Genomic DNA, 16,884 nt, shown 5'->3' with positions numbered 1-16,884 from the left:
TGAGTCTGGATCCGTGGCTGCAGGGTGAAGAAGGCGGCCTGTCTTGGGGTTAGAGGACTGTGGATGGGGGTGGGTGGAAAGGGAGGAACGGGGCTAGTTTGGCTGTTGTTGTTTTGTTGCCCGTAGTGTTCTGTTTTGTTCTGCTGAGGATTGTGGGCGTGCTGTGTTAATGCCTCAACGTGTGACAGCACTTGCGGGCTGCCCCCAGCACGCCCATGAATGCGTTGGGTGTTAATGGAAATGACACATTTCACAGTGCATTTGGATGTTCACGTGATAAACCTGAATCTTGAATTTACAGACCTGTTGCTGTTCTGTGGGATTAGGGGGGATTGCTCTACGATCACCAGCACTGACATGATGGGTCCAATAGCCTTCTTCCATATTGATTCTATTGGTCTATGGATTACATTTTTATGCAAAGGCTAACACAGGTTCCAAACTTACCTTCTTTGCATCTGCTCCAGTGCAGTCTTCATTTTCTGTTGGTATTGTTTGCACTTTTCAGCAGTGATGTAGACATGCATTACAGAACCATCTTTCCACTGGGTGTGTGCAAAGTGGCTGCAGTACTTGGCGTTTACCAATTTCATATTAGATTCCTGTTAAAATAGAAACTCTGCAATTTATCTGGAATCAATATTTTGCCAGTAAAGATATAGTCCCAGACCTGGTATTTTTTCTGAACAGGAGAGGCTTCAGATCCCAAGTTTTACTTCAGTAATGGCAAACACTCGAATTATTTCTAGCTAAATTCAGGAGCTCAGCATAATCAAAGTCTGTTTGAAAACTCTCTTTCCATTCCCTGAAGCAGGCCAAACATTTATAGAGTAATTCCTTCAATCCCAACCCATCCGCTCTTTCCTTGTAACTCTGCACATTATTTTCCCACAACCCTCCCCAATTCCCTGCTGAAACTTCTGATTAACTGTGTCACCACCACACAGGCAGCAAGAACCATATGACACAGGAGCAGAATTAGGCCATCGAGTCTGCTCCACCACTTAAACATGGCTGATCCTTTTTTTTAACCTCCTCCTCAACCCCAGTTCCTGGCCTGCTCCCTGTAACCTTTGATGCCATGTCCAATCAAGAACCTATCAATCTCTGCCTTAAATACACCCAACAACCTGGCCTCCACAGCTGCATGTGGCAACAAGTTCCACAAATTCACCATCCTTTGGCTAAAGAAATTTCTCTGCATTTCTTTTTTGAAATTGTGCCCTTCTAACCTGAGGCTGTGCCCTCTTGTCCTAGACTCTCCAACCATGGGTAACATCCTTTCCACATCTACTCTGTCTAGGCCTTTCAACATTCGAATGGTTTCAATGAGATCCCCCCCTCATGCTTCTGAATTCCAGCGAGTACAGACCCAGAGCCATCAAACATTCCTCAAATGATAACTCTTACGTTCCTGGAATTATTGTCGTGAACCTCCTCTAGACCCTCTCCAATGCCAGCATATCTTGTGATGGCCTTAAGATGAGAGGCCCAAAACTGTGCACAATACTCAAGGTGAGTCCTCACCAATGCCTTATAAAGCATCACATCCTTGCTCTTGTATTCTAGACCTCTTGAAATGAATGCTAACATGGCATTTGCCTTCCTCACCATGGACTCAACCTGCAAGAACCAGATCATTGCCATGCAATAACATTTTTTCTTATCTCATGCCCCCGAATCTTTTCCCCACCACTTTAAATCTGTGTGCCCTGGAGAAAGAGCCATCTGCCGATAAAGCAGGAAATGCTAGATAAACTCAGCAAGTCAGTCAATATCCATGCAAAGAGATACAATTAATGCTTTAAATCCAGGGGGCTTCTGGGACTAGATGACACAGCTTCAGAATAAAAGGCCGTCCATTTAGAACAGAGATAAGGAAGAATTTCTTTCGCCAGAGGGTGGTGAATCTGTAGAATTCAGTACCACAGACAAGGTCAAGTCATTGGGTGTATTTAAAGTGGAGGTTGATAGGTTCTTGATTGATAAGGGGTTCAAAGATTAAGGGGAGAAGGCAGGATAATGGTGTTGAGAGGGATAATAAATCAGTCGTGATGCAATGGCGGGACAGGCTCAATTGGCCTAATAGCCTAATTCAGCTCCTATGTCTTTTGGTATTATGATCTTTACACACATCACACCTTGCACCCAAACACAGTTGAAGGTCACACCCTTTTCAACCCCAGATTCAGTGTTTTACTTAAGTAATGACATACACTCTAGTCATTTGTAGCTAAATTCTTCAGAAAATAATAATTCCTTGGAACGCAGCATAATCTAAGTCTGTTTGCAACTTTGCATTCAATCACCAGGTGCACTGCCGTCTTAATCCAGTCCAGTTGTTGAAGCATGCCAGCTCAAGATTAGCCTTATTTGTCACACGTGTATTGAAACATACAGCGAAACGCATCATTTTACTTCATCGGCCAACATGGGCCGAGGAGTGTGCTGGCGTCATCGTAGCTTTTGTAGAGTCATCCCTTCGGCCCCGTTTCCACTGCTCTTTTCCCGTGACTCTGCAAATTATGTTCCTACAAGCTGGTCCTCATCTTCGGCCTGGCCCATCTTTTCAGGCCTTTTCAAGCGCAGTAAGTACATCTTCTCAATGCTGAACTCCATCCAGGTGCAGAATAGTCTGCCTCACAGGTATCACTAGAGGGCACTATAATCCCAGTCACCTCCAGCTTCATCTCATTTGGCTATTTTTTATTTGCTGGTTGTGTGAAAAACACAGCGTGGCAAACATTCAGATATCATCACCTAAACCCCACGTTAGGTTCTAAGCAATATCAGCACCATGTGAAACGTTGGCACTTCCCTTTCTCCCCACCGCACTGAAGTTGGTTGGCCCACTGGAACTAAGCTGAGTTCCAAGAATTTCTTTACTTTCTAAAGAACTTAGCTAGAAGTGACTTGAGTACATGTCATTACAGCTGAATCTGGGGTCACAAAGGGTGTGAACAGTCTGTGTTTTATGTGCATCTGTTTGTTGAAGTTACTTGCTGCTTTAGGCTTTATAATACTTGAAGCTATTCCTGTTCAAATTTCATAACTTTGCCAGAAGTGAGGCAGAAATTCAACTTAAATGATACAAACACGAGGAAATCTGCAGATGCTGGAAATTCAAACAACACACACAAAATGCTGGTGGAACACAGCAGGCCAGGCAGCTTCTATAGGGAGAAGCGCTGTCGACGTTTCGGGCCGAGACCCTTCGTCAGGACTAACCGAAAGGAAAGATAGTAAGAGATTTGAAAGTAGTGGGGGGAGGGGGAAATGCGAAATGATAGGAGAAGACCGGAGGGGGTGGGATGAAGCTAAGAGCTGGAAAGGTGATTGGCGAAAGTGATATAGAGTTGGAGAAGGGAAAGGATCATGGGACAGGAGGCCTCAGGAGAAAGAAAGGGGGGGAGCACCAGAAGGAGATGGAGAACAGGCAAACAACTAAATATGTCAGGAATGGGGTAAGAAGGGGAGGAGGGGCATTAACGGAAGTTAGAGAAGTCAATGTTCATGCCATCAGGATCATGGGACAGGAGGCCTCAGGAGAAAGAAAGGGAGGGGGAGCACCAGAGGGAGATGGAGAACAGGCAAACAACTAAATATGTCAGGGATGGGGTAAGAAGGGGAGGAGGGGCATTAACGGAAGTTAGAGAAGTCAATGTTCATGCCATCAGGCACTTCCCTTTTTCCCCACCTTCCTGACATCAGGCATGAACATTGGCCCTATAGATGCTGCCTGGCTTGCTGTGTTCCACCAGCATTTTGTGTTAAATGATACAAGAAGGACACTGCCTCACTTCTGGCAAGTTTTGTGACTTCAAAGTGGAGTAACTCCAAGGAAATCTGTGGCACTTTCAAGTTCCTACTTCCTTTCAAACAGAGTGAATGACTCATGCACAGAAATGCAGTAGTTTTTAACCCATGCCCATTTAATATGTGAGTGAGCACAGGGAATAGAAATCAGCAAAGCTAAGGCCAACTAGCAGATCTTACACAAGGGAATGAGTAGCATATACATTCTTTTTAGATCCTCTCTGATACCATCAAAATTGGCCTTTCTCCAATTTAGAATCTCAACCCAAGAACCAGACTTATCCTTTTCCATAATTATTTTAAAACTAATGGCATTATGATCACAGGATGCAAAGTGTTCCCCTACGCAAACTTCTGTCACCTGCCCTGTCTCATTCCCTAATACAAGGTATAGTATCACACTTTCTCTTCTTGGGACCTCTATGTATTGATGAAGGACATTTTCCTGAACACAATTGACAAACTCTATCCCAATCAGCCCTTTTACTGTAAGGGAGTCACAGTCATTATGTGAAAAGTTGAAAGTACCTACTATCACAACCTTACGTTTCTTGCTACAGTCTGTGATCTCTCTACAAATTTGTTCATCTAAATCCTGTAGACTATCGAGTGGCCTATATAATTGTCCTATTAACATGGTCATCCCTTTCTTATGTTCTGCAAGAAATGTCAAGGGATGGTTCATCTTAGTCCCACCCAGAGGTTCAACCATCACAGAAGCCAGAAACTACTGAGGGCACCAGATACACCAGAGGCTAAAAGTCACGACACTGTTTGGGTCAAGATGACGCCAAGTTGCGGTCTCCGTTGAGGTTGTGGCTCGGACTTAGTTTTTTTTTAATTCATAGAGATGGGGTTTGGGGGGCAGAGAGAGGAGTTAGGGCTTTAGGGACCAGTGTCTAGGCCTCCACTCTCTGCTGTGTTTGAAGGTAATGGGTGATGAAGGACACATGGGCCAGTGCCTAGGCCTCTGCTCTGTGTTCCAAGGCCGGAGACGTGCACGTGTGACAAAGGACATACCCGGATGTTGGGCTGTCCCCGGACGATGGGCCCCGGGGTCAGATGTCCATGCGAGCAGAAGGCACGAGGATCAGTGAGACAGTGAGCCTGGAGTTCAAGGTCTGGAGTTCAGGGTCCTGCCATCGGCTAGCCTGTGAATTGATATCAAAGATCAAAGGCCAAAGGTCGATCAAAAGTCTGGAAGGTCGATGATGGAAGACTGGAGACTGGAGTCTTGGAGACCTGCCCTGGGACTGGAGAACTGTCGGTGTGTGGGTGAGTGGGAGGTAGGAAACGGGCTGGTCCTGCTTGTTGAACTGAGCATTGTGGACATGCTGTGTTGGTGTTGGAATGGTGTGGCAACACTTGCAAGCTGCCCAGAGCACATCCCTAGGTTGCTAACACAATTGGCACATTTCAATATAGGCTTTAATGTACATGTGATAAATAAATAATTCTGAATCTGAATTGGCCAGCCAGAGTACTGAGCACTCATTCTGCAGAGCCAGCCATGTCCTTACTCAAACTGTTCCAGAGACTTACAACATTACCGTTATGGTGACCACTACCATGATCAACCCAACTTTACCAGCCACAAGTACTGTATTTTCCAATAAAAGCTCACCCCGGAAAAAGTCAGACTGTGACAGCCACCACGAGGTGAAGACAGACATTAATGATAAAATTCGCCACTCAAAGCCAATCAGACAACTATAATGCCTGCCCTTCAATGTGCATCTGAGACTTGGACTATCTACAGCAAATTAACCTCAGCAAATCCTTCAGATTCTCTGGGAGAATAAATGAGCCAGCATCAATGTCCTCTTCCAGCATTAAGATCTCAGTTCTCCTCAGTCAACCATGTTGGCCGGGTTTCATTGTTCATAAACAGTTCCAAAGCAGACGCCCAATTCGGAGAACTATTATGTGAAGAGATCACCAGTTGGACAAAAGAACATTTTAAAGATTGCTCAAAGCCTCCATGAAGAAATACGGTACCCCCCACCCCCATGACACTTGAGAATCTCTGACCCATGACCAGCTGAAGTTGAGAAGGATGGTGTTAAGCATCTTAGATCTGAGCACCGACAGCACACAATAGTTGAACGTAAGCTACTGGACGAGCACACCAACTACCCACCCTGTCAACCTGTCAAGAACCTCCTGCCCATCTTTGGAACAGTCATCAGTTTCCACATTGGCCTTTTTTCCCCCTCAAAATCCAAGTAACCTTCGATTCTGAGCTACTGCTCCAGAAGTATTTACATGAAAATACTTGTGGGAGGGAGAACAGCCAGAGGTTGTGGTACATATTGGTACCAATGACATAGGTAGAAAAAGGGAAGAGGTCCTGAAAGAAGACTACAGGGAGTTAGGAAGGAAGTTGAAAAGCAGGACCTCAAAGGTAGTAATGTTGGGATTACTGCCTGTGCCACGCGACAGTGAGAATAGGAATAGAATGAGGTGGAGGATAAATGCGTGGCTGAGGGAATGGAGCAGGGGACAGGGATTCAGATTTCTGGATCATTGGGACCACTTTTGGGGCGGGTGTGGCCTGTACAAAAAGGATGGGTTGCACTTGAATCCCAGGGGGACCAATATCCTGGTGGGCAGGTTTGATAGAGCTGTTGGGGAGGGTTTAAACTAGTTTGGCAGGGGGGTGGGAATCAGAATGTGAGTGCAGGGATTAAGGTAGAAGGACAAGGGCATGATGCTAAGAGTTCTGAGTTGATGAGGAAGGACAGGCAGGGGACAGAACATAATTGTAGCCAGTTAAAGGGGTTGAAACGTGTCTATTTCAATGCTAGAAGTATTAGGAACAAGGAGAATGAACTTAGAGCATGGATTTGTACATGGAACTACGATGTTGTGGCCATTACTGAAAATTGGTTGGTGGAAGGGCAGGATTGGATGATGCAGGTCCTGGGATTTAGGTGTTTTAAAAGGAATAGGATGGGAGGTAGAAAAGGGAGGGGAATGGCATTGCTGGTCAGGGATAGTATCACGGCTATAGAAAGGGAGGACGCTGCAGAAGGAGTGTCCACAGAGTCAGTCTGGGTGGAAGTCAGAAATAGGAAAGGATCAATCACTGTGCTGGGAGTAGTCTATAGGCCCCCAAATAGCCCTCGGGACACCAAGGAGCAGATAAGCAGGCAGATTTTATAATGGTGCAGGAAATGCAGGGTAGTAGTTATGGGTGATTTCAACTTCCCTCATATTGACTGGCATCTCCTGAGTGCAAGGGGGATAGACAGGGCTGAATTTGTCAAGTGTGTTCAGGAAGGATGTGGATGGCCGACGAGAGGAGAGGCCATACTGGATCTAGTTCTGGGTAATGAACCTGGCCAGGTGGCAGACCTCTTGGTGGGGGAGCATTTTGGTGAAAGTGACCACAACTCGCTTAGCTTCAGCATAGCTATGGAAAGGGATAAAATCAGATTTAATGGTAAAGTGCTTAACTGGGGAATGGCTAACTTTGAAGGGATGAGGCAGGAACTAGCGAGAGTAAATTGGAAACAGATGTTCAAAGGGGAAAGCACAGAAGTAATGTGGGAGAAGATTAGGGACCACTTGTGCTGGGTTCAGGATACGTTTGTAACACTGAGGCAAGGAAAAAATGGTAGAAAAATGGAACCGTGGCTGACAAAACATGTGAGGCAACTCGTCAAGAGGAAGAAGGAAGCATATGTTAGATATAAGAAGCAGGAAGTAGGAGGGGCTCATGAGAAATATAGGGTAGCCAGGAAGGAGCTAAAGAAAGGACTTGGGAGAGCTCGAAGGGGGCATAAGAAGGCCTTGGCGTGTAGGATTAAGGAGAACCCCAAGGCATTCTATGCGTATGTGAAGAATAGGAGGATGACGAGAATGAAGGTGGGACCACTAAAGGATAAAGAGGGAAACATGTGCCTGGAGGTGGAGGAGGTTGGGGAGGTCCTAAATTAATACTTTGCTTCAGTATTCACAAGTGAAAAGGATCTTGATCAGGATGAGGTTGAAGTTGGGCGGGCCTGTGTGCTGGACAATGTGGAGTTTAAGGAAGAAGAAGTGCTGGATCTTCTTAAAAACATTAAGATTGATAAATCTCCAGGGCCAGATATGATACACCTCAGGTTGTTGTGGGAATTGAGAGAAGAGATCACAGGAGTATTAGCTATGATCTTTGAATCCTCTTTGGCTACAGGGGAAGTGCCGGAGGACTGGAGAATGGCAAATGTAGTTCCATTGTTTAAAAAAGGTAATAGGGAGAAACCTGGGAACTATAGACCGGTGAGTCTTACGTCAGTAGTCTGCAAACTATTGGAAAGGATTCTTAAGGATAGAATCTACGAGCATTTGGAGGAGTACAGTCTACTCATGGATAGTCAACATGGCTTTGTGAAGGGAAGATTGTCCCTCACGAGCCTGGTTGAGTTTTTTGAAGAGGTAACAAAAGAAATTGATGAGGGTAGGGCAGTGGATGTGGTCTACATGGACTTTAGCAAGGCATTTGACAAGGTCCCTCATGAGAGACTCATCCAGAAAGTCATGAGGCATGGGATAAGTGGAACCTTGGCTGTTTGGATAAAAAATTGGCTTAAAGGAAGAAAGCAGAGAGTAGTTGTAGAAGGAAAGTATTCTGCTTGGAGGTCGGTGACTAGTGGAGTGCCGCAGGGATCTGTCCTGGGACCCCTGATATTTGTGATTTTTATAAATGACCTGGATGTAGAGGTGGAAGGATGGGTGAATAAGTTTGCAGATGACACAAAGATTGGAGGAGTTGTGGATGGAGCTGTAGGTTGTCGAAGGTTACAAGAGGATATAGACAGGCTGCAGAGTTGGGCAGAAAAATGGCAGATGGAGTTCAATCCGGACAACTGTAAGGTGATGCATTTTGGAAGGACAAACCAGAAGACCGAGTACAGGATTAATGGTCAGTTACTTAAGAGTGTGGATGAACAAAGGGACCTTGGGGTTCAAATCCATACATCCCTCAAGGTCGATGCACAGGTTGATAGGGTAGTTAAGAAGGCCTATGGGATGCTAGGCTTCATTAATAGGGGGGCTGAGTTCAAGAGTAGAGAGGTCACGTTGCAACTCTACAAATCTCTGGTGAGACTGCACTTAAAGTATTGTGTTCAATTCTGGTCACCTCATTATAGGAAGGATGTGGAAGCTATGGAGAGGGTGCAGAAGAGATTTACCAGGATGTTGCCTGGTTTGGAGAACAAGTCACATGAAGCAAGGTCAGCAGAGCTGGGACTTTTCTCTTTGGAATGTAGAAGAATGAGAGGGGACTTGATAGCGGTCTACAAGATTATGAGAGGCATAGATAGGGTGGATAGTTAGTACCTGTTTCCCAGGGCACCAATAGCAAACACCAGAGGGCATATGTACAAAATTAAGTTTTTTACATGAAGAGTTGTGAGTGCCTGGAATGACTTGCCAGGGATGGTGGTGGAGGCTAAAACATTAGGGGTGTTTAAGAACCTCTTGGACAGGCACATGGATGAAAGAAAAATGGAGGGTTATGGGGTAGTGTGGGGTTAGTACTTTTTTTAAAGGATTATATGGGTCGGCACAACATGGAGGGCTGAAGGGTTGTAGTGTTCTATGGTTCTATGAACAGGTCCAACATTAGGTATCCTGTAGTGTGCAACTTACCTTTCAATATCCCCAAAGCCTTTCCACCATCTATAAGGTATGCAACTTCCCCAGAAATGCCCACATCCAACAACCTTCAAGGAGGATGGACTAGATAGAATGAAGGGCTTGTTTCCATGCTGTAGTATTCTGTGACTTGTATGAGTATCTTCCACAACAGCAGCTCACTTGATCTGCACCCTATCCACCATGTTAAATGCTCAAACCTTCACCACTGCAGCATTGTACACACCATGTAGAAAATAACGTCCAACAACTGGACAAAACTTCTTCCACAATCCTCTACCCCTATGTATTAACAAAAGACAAACAAAAAAAATGCAAAAACCAGAAAATTGAAAACAGAAGACAGAGGAAATCCTCCGGAGATACTCAACAGGGAAGGCAGCATCTGTGAGGAAAGAAACTGAGTTAACGTCTATTCCTTGTTTCCAACCTCACTTACTGCATCAGTCTGAATGCACTCGTTCACTGGCTTTCCCTTAATGTCCACCACGCCATCAGAGTGCCGAAAGACACAGTCTACAAGTGCATCATGGAACATCAGTTTACGAGCCTTTAATCCGTATTTCTCAAGCCATTTCTTCGAAGTGATATAATCCTCTATTTTTGATGGTGATATTGGCTGATACACAGGCACTGTTTTATGGAAGCAAATCAGAAAGAAAAAAAAAGATCATTGATTTTATATATATATATATATAGTCATAGTTGAATCAACTCCTGATTATATTATAATTTATAGATATTAATAATTTGTTACATGAATTAGACACTCCAATGAGAAAGCATCCTTACTATCCACCTTTATTCTGTACTCAGTGGCCACTTTGTTAGGTAGACTTGTACCCCAGCATATTAATGCAAATATCTAATTAGCCAATCATGTGGCAGCAACTCAATGCATAAAAGCATGTGGACATGGTCAAGAGGGGTTAGTTCAGACCAAACATCAGAATGGGGAAGAAACGTCATCAGAATGACTTTGATTGTGGAATGATGGTTGGTGCCAGATGGGGTATCTCAGAAACTGTTGATCTCCTGAGATTTTTATACACAACCATCTCTAGAGTTCACAGAGAATGGTGCAAAACCCAGAATACATCCAGTGAGCCGCAGTTCTGTGGGCGAAAACACCTTGTTAATGGGAGAGGTCGGAGGAAAATGGCCAGCTGACAGGAAGATGACAGAAAGTCAAATAACCAACAGTGGTGTGCAGAAGAGCATCTCTGAACACACAACACATTGGACCTTGAAGTGGATGGGCTACAGCAGCAGAAGACCATGAACATACTCTCAGTGGCCACTTTATTAGGTACTGGAGGTAGCTAATAAAGTGACCAGTGAGTGTATAGTAAAGCCTTTACTGAAAAATGTATGTCTCTGATTTTATGCCTAAACTCTTCATAATTTTGAATTCAAAAATGCAAAGGGCTTTCTTTCTATTTGAACTAACAATCTACACAGCAGACCTGCCAATGAATATAGAGTGGTTTGTTGATATTAATGTTGCCAGGTAACCGAAAGCCACACTCACAGATGTAATCTGCTTGCAAGTCTCGGGATTCAGTAAAGAGATGAGTCTATAAACTAAATGCATGACTGCATCTGAAGATTAGGTTACTGGACTAATAACCAGGGGCCCAAACTGTTGATGTGGAGATGTGAGTTTGGATAGCCATCAGAGAATTTGAATTGAATGACTAAAATAAATTTGGAATTAAAAATAATAAACATAAACAATGATGCCACAAACCCACTGGAATGTCTTTAAAAATCTCATTTGATTCACTAATGTCCATCAGGAAAAAGAATTTGCCAAATTAGTCAACACTGAGATAGACTGTTGGTCTTTAGATGCGTCATAGGCTATGGGGTACAGATAGGAAATTAGAGCTCAACCCATGATGGTATTTAATTGTGGAGCAACTCCTGTTTCCCATGATTTTTTTCGAGATATTGCCAAATTAGTGAATATTTATAAATGTGCCTGTGCCAGTGAAGTCAGAATCCCATGAACAATTAAACCGGATGACTGGAAAATTGCAAATATTACTCCGCTATTTAAAAAGGATGGGAGGAAGCAAAAAGGAAACTATAGACCTGTTAGCCTGACATCAGTGGTTGGGAAGTTGTTGGAATCGATTGTTAAAGATGAGATTACAGAATACCTGGAGACTCATGACAAGATAGGGCAAAGCCAGCATGGTTTCCTGAAAGGAAAATCCTTCCCGAAAAACCTACTGCAATTTTTTGAGGAAATTACAAGCAGGATAGATATAGGAGATGCAGTAGGAGTGTAGTTGGATGTTCAGTAGGCCTTTGACAAGGTGCTGCACATAAGGCTGCTTAGCAAGATAAGATCTCATAGAATTACAGGGAAGTTACTAGCAAGGGTGGTCAGCAGAAAACAGTGTGGAAATAAAGAGATCCTATTCTGGCTGACTGCCGATTACCAGTGGAGTTCCACAGGGGTCAGTGTTGGGACCGCTGCTTTTTATGATATACGTCAATGATTTGGACTATGGGAATAATGGATTTGTGGCTAAGTTTGTCGATGATACAAAGATAGGTGGAGGAGCAAGTAGTGTTGAGGAAACAGAGAGCCTGCAGAGAGCCTTGGATAGTTTAGGGGAGTGGGCAAAGAAGTGGCAAATGAAATACAATGTTGGAAAGTGTATGGTCATGCACTTTGGTGGAAGAAATAAACGGGCAGACTATTATTTAGATGGGGAGGGAATTCAAAACGTAGAGATGCAAAGGGACTTGAAAGTCCTTGTGCAGGATACCTTAAAGGTTAACCTCCAGGCTGAGTCGGTTGTGAAGAAGGCGATTGCAATGTTGGCATTCATTTCTAGAGATATAGAATATAAGAGCAGGGATGTGATGTTGAGGCTCTATAAGGCACTCATGAGCCCAAACTTGGAGTATTGTGTGCAGTTTTGGGCTCCTTATTTTAGAAAGGATACACTAACATTGGAGAGGGTCCTGAAAAGATTCACAAGAATCATTCCAGGAATGAAAGGGTTACCATATGAGGAACATCTGGCAGCTCTTGGGCTGTATTCCCTGGAGTTTAGGCGAATGAGGGGGGATCTCATAGAAACATTCCGAATGTTAAAAGGCCTGAACAGATTAGATATGGAAAAGTTATTTCCCATGGTAGAGGAGTCTAGGACAAGAGGGCATGACTTCAGGATTGAAGGACATCCATTCAGAACACAAATGCAGAGAAATTACTTTAGTCAGAGGGTGCTAAATCTGTGGAATTTGTTGCCACGAGCAGCTGTAGAGACCAAGTCATTCAGCCCATGATTGAATGGTGGAGCAGACTCGATGGGCTGAATGGACTACTTCTGCTCCTATATCTTATGCTCTTATGAAAAGCAAAAATTTGTGCACTTTTTTGTGAGAGACATTTCGTTGTGGGCTTTTGGCAAACACAGATCAAAATATTTCCATGGTCGAGGCAAATGCAAGCCTCAAAACCTGCTGCTCTTTCAAAGGCCTGCATGAGCCCAAATGGCCTTTATCTATGGCATATTGAGATATGATTTCATGATTATGGATGTGTACTGTTAATTTCTGTAAAGCATTTCCCCATTTCTTAGGAACCCTTATTTTATAGCTCATAATTTTTTTCTCCAATTAAACAGATAAAATGGTAATGATTGCAGTGAAAATAGGATCTTGGCGATTGTAGGGATGACTTGCAGTGGACTGAAAAGCTGGGTATGTAGATATTAAGGAAGAGGATGTGCTGGAGCCTTTGGAAAGCATCAAGTTGGGTAACTCACTGGGACCGAACGGGATGTGCCCCAGGCTACTGTGGGAGGCGAGGGAGGAGATTGCTGAGCCACTGGCAATGATCTTTGCATCATCAATGAGGACGGCAAAGGTTTCAGAGGATTAGAGGGTTGAGGATGTTGTTCCCTTATTCAAGAAAGAAAGTAGGGATAGCCCAGGAAATTATAGACCAGTGAGTCGCACTTCAGTGGTTGGTAAGTTGATGGAGAAGATCCTGAGAGGCAGGATTTATGAACATTTAGAGAGGTATAATATGATTAGGAATAGTCAGCGTGGCTTTGTCAAAAGCCTTACGAGTCTGATTGAATTTTTTGAGGATGTGACTAAACACATTGATGAAGGTAGAGTAGTAGATGTAGTGTATATGGATTTCAGCAAGACATTTGATAAGGTACCCCATGAAAGGCTTATTCAGAGAGTAAAGAGGCATGGGATCCAAGGGGACATTGTTTTGTGGAACCAGAACAGGCTTGCCCGCAGATGGCAAAGAGTGGTTGTAGATGGGTCATATTCTGCATGGAGGTTGGTGACCAGTAGAGTGCCTCAGGGATTTGTTCCGGGACCCCTGCTCTTTGTGATTTTTATAAATGACCTGGATGAGGAAGTGGAGGGATGAGTTGATAAATTTGCTGATGATACAAAGGTTGGGATGTTGTGGATAGTGTGGAGGGCTGTCAGAGGTTACAGCGGGACATTGATAGGATGCAAAACTGGGCTGAGTAGTGGCAGATGGAGTTCAATCCAGATGTGTGAGGTGGTTCATTTTAGTAAGTCAAATATGACGGCAGAATATAGCATTAATGGTAAGACTCTTGGCAGTGTGGAGGATCAGAGGGATCTTGGGGTCCAAGTCCTTAGGACACTCAAAGCTGCTACACAGGTTGACTCTGTGGTTAAGAAGGCATACGGTGCATTGGCCTTCATCAATCGAGAGATTGAGTTTAAGAGCCGAGAGGTGATGTTGCAGCTATATAGGACCCTGATCAGACCCCACTTGGAGTACTGTGCTCAATTATGGTCACCTCACTACAGGAAGAATGTGGAAACCATAGAAAGAGTGCAGATGAGATTTACAAGGATGTTGCCTGGATTGGAGAGGATGCCTTATGAGAAAAGGTTGAGTGAACTTGGCCTTTTCTCCTTGGAGCGACAGAGGATGAGAGGTGACCTGATAGAGGTGTACAAGATAGTGAGAGGCATTGATCGTGTGGATAGTCAGAGGCTTTTTCCCAGGGCTGAAATGGCTAGCACGAGAGGGCATATTTTTAAGGTACTTGGAAGTAGGTACAGAGGAGATGTCAGGGGTAAGTTTTTTTTACACAGAGAGTGGTCAGTGCATGGAATGGGCTGCCGGCAGCGGTGGTGGAGGCAGAAACAATAGGGTCTTTTAAGAGACTCCTGGATGGATACATGGAGCTTAGAAAAATAGAGGGCTATGGGTAAGCCTAGGTACAGGCTTGTTTGGCACAGCTTTGTGGGCCAAAGGGCCTGTATTGTGCTGTAGGTTTTCTATGTTTCTATAATGTTAAAAATTAATATTTTTTCCAATTTTAAAATTCTGTGCATTCTTAATCACTTAAATGTTAGCTATTTTTGTATTTCCCGTAAAAGATATTGATGTCAAGCAGTTATGTAGAAGCTTACGCACAGTCTTTAATAGGTAAATGAAAATACGTACAGTCAAAATGAGAAACAATCTGACATCTAGTCGTGCAGCTCTAAGCTAGCAGTTGTGAGTTTTTTTTGTATCTCACCATGCCACCCACTAACCTTGGTTAAGGGAGAGTGAAGAGACAGCTCAGTCCCTGGTTTTTACCACAACCACACTCTATTCAATCCCCAATGGAAGCAGAAAAGGCTTAAGTTTACTCATCCACATTTATGTTATTTGTGAGTTTCTCTTTATTTTGAAACTGGGTTAAAAAAAATTCTGTCTACCCTTGCCATCTTGCATATGTCCCAGATCAAACCGTCGGTTGTTGTTGACAGAATCTAAAAAACTGAGGAGGAAACGTACAGGAGCAAGATAGATCAGCTGGTTAAGTGGTGTCACAACGACATTGCACTCACATCATTAAGACCAAGGAGTTGATTGTGGACTTCAGGAAGGGGAAGTCGAGGGAACACATGCCAGTTCTCATCAAGAGATTAGCAATTTCAAGTTCCTGTGTGTCAATATCTCTGAAGATCTATCCTGGGCCCAATATATTGATGCAATTATATAGAAGGCACGTCAGTGGCTATATTTTATTAGGAGTTGGAGGAGACTTTAAAAACCAATGAATCAAACAGGTCCCCCCCCCCCCCCCGCTAAAGACCCCCATCACCAAGGATGTTTCTGCTTCTGATTGCCAACATCACAGAGAGGGTACAGGAGGCTGAAGATGTACACTTAATGTTTTAGGAATAACTTTTTAACCTTCCACCATCAGGTTTGTGAATAGACAATGAACCAACCCATGAACACTACCTCAGTATTTTTCCTCTCCTTTTGCATTACTTATTTACCTTTATTTACATATATACTGGATATATTTCTTATTGTAATCTGTAGATCTTATGTATTTCACTGTACTGCTGCCACAAAACAACAGATTTCACAACATTTTTCGATGATATGAAACTTGATTCTGATTCAGTCAGTTCGGGTGAACTGTGTCATTCAAGTGTACACAATTTGAGCATGTTGAGCTATGTAGTGTTTAATGGATTCATTCTATCACTACTTCATCACTGAAATATAACACCTGCGTTAAACATGGTCTGAGGGGGCCCCGCAACAATGGTTTGAACTTCTGCCAATGTGTTTCTGGCTTCCTCTATCTCGCTCCAGATGAGAAACACATCTTCTCTGACTCCAGCTCCTGAAAGAACACAGACCGGTTACACTTGTTTTGCATTGCAGTCTTTATTGATTAGATCTTTAACCACAATCTGACAGTTTGAGGCTAATTCGCTAGAAGAATTAGATGCAGGCAACAGCATATAAAACACACAGCCAATAAGGTAAGCTGTCAACCTCAGCACTAATCTCAAACCTTTGTTCAGTTTAGTACTAGAATGCAAGTTTCAACTAGTCAACACAAAATTGGTTACTAAACATATTATGCATCTGGAAGAATTAGCTAATATTCAAACACACCTTTTGTTTAAGTAAGTCCTATCAGAATGGTTCTTATTTGCAGACATTATTCATAAGCTTCCATCATCTTAGTTAAAATGAACAAAGTGTATTCAGCAAGTATCGATGAAACCTCTGCACAAAGAAGTCTTAGTAAATAAATTATGGCACAGCTAGTTTATTTTTGCTACTAATGTTAAGCAAAAATAGTTCTTAATCTAACTAAAACAAATGTTAAAGAATTAACAAAGCGTCTGATTCAATTCTATTTCTGTGTAGGATTGGAATCTTTCCTGTGGCAAAATGGTTTGTTCTCCCTTCACAATACATTGATACAGCTACTTGGAATTTATATATCAAAAGAAAAGGAAGCTTAGGAGGAAGGCTTTCCTTTCCTGAAAAATCGCTCCATTTAAAAGACGATTAATTAAAAAACACAGGAAGTCTACATGTTCAACCTCCCACTCCCACCAGACAATCATTCAGGCAGTCGAGGTACA

General features: G+C 43.3%; 1 protein-coding gene across 1 annotated transcript in view; it reads right to left on the bottom strand.

The window, feature by feature from the left end:
- The window catches only part of LOC140726039 (von Willebrand factor A domain-containing protein 3B-like), a 185,189-nt gene that overhangs the window by 113,718 nt on the left and 54,587 nt on the right, over positions 1–16,884 (bottom strand). The window contains exons 8-10 of the mRNA XM_073041933.1: positions 15,998–16,127; positions 9,902–10,097; positions 448–602 (exon numbers count right to left, since the gene is read on the bottom strand). Of these exons, the coding sequence (XP_072898034.1) occupies positions 448–602; positions 9,902–10,097; positions 15,998–16,127 (481 nt within the window). The remainder of the gene's footprint in view (positions 1–447; positions 603–9,901; positions 10,098–15,997; positions 16,128–16,884) is intronic.

The sequence above is a fragment of the Hemitrygon akajei genome, chromosome 4 (assembly GCF_048418815.1).
Source record: "Hemitrygon akajei chromosome 4, sHemAka1.3, whole genome shotgun sequence".
Classification (NCBI taxonomy): Eukaryota; Metazoa; Chordata; class Chondrichthyes; order Myliobatiformes; family Dasyatidae; genus Hemitrygon; species Hemitrygon akajei.
The sequence above is the reverse complement of the archived record's forward strand: the minus strand, read 5'-3'. Positions and strand labels throughout refer to the sequence as shown.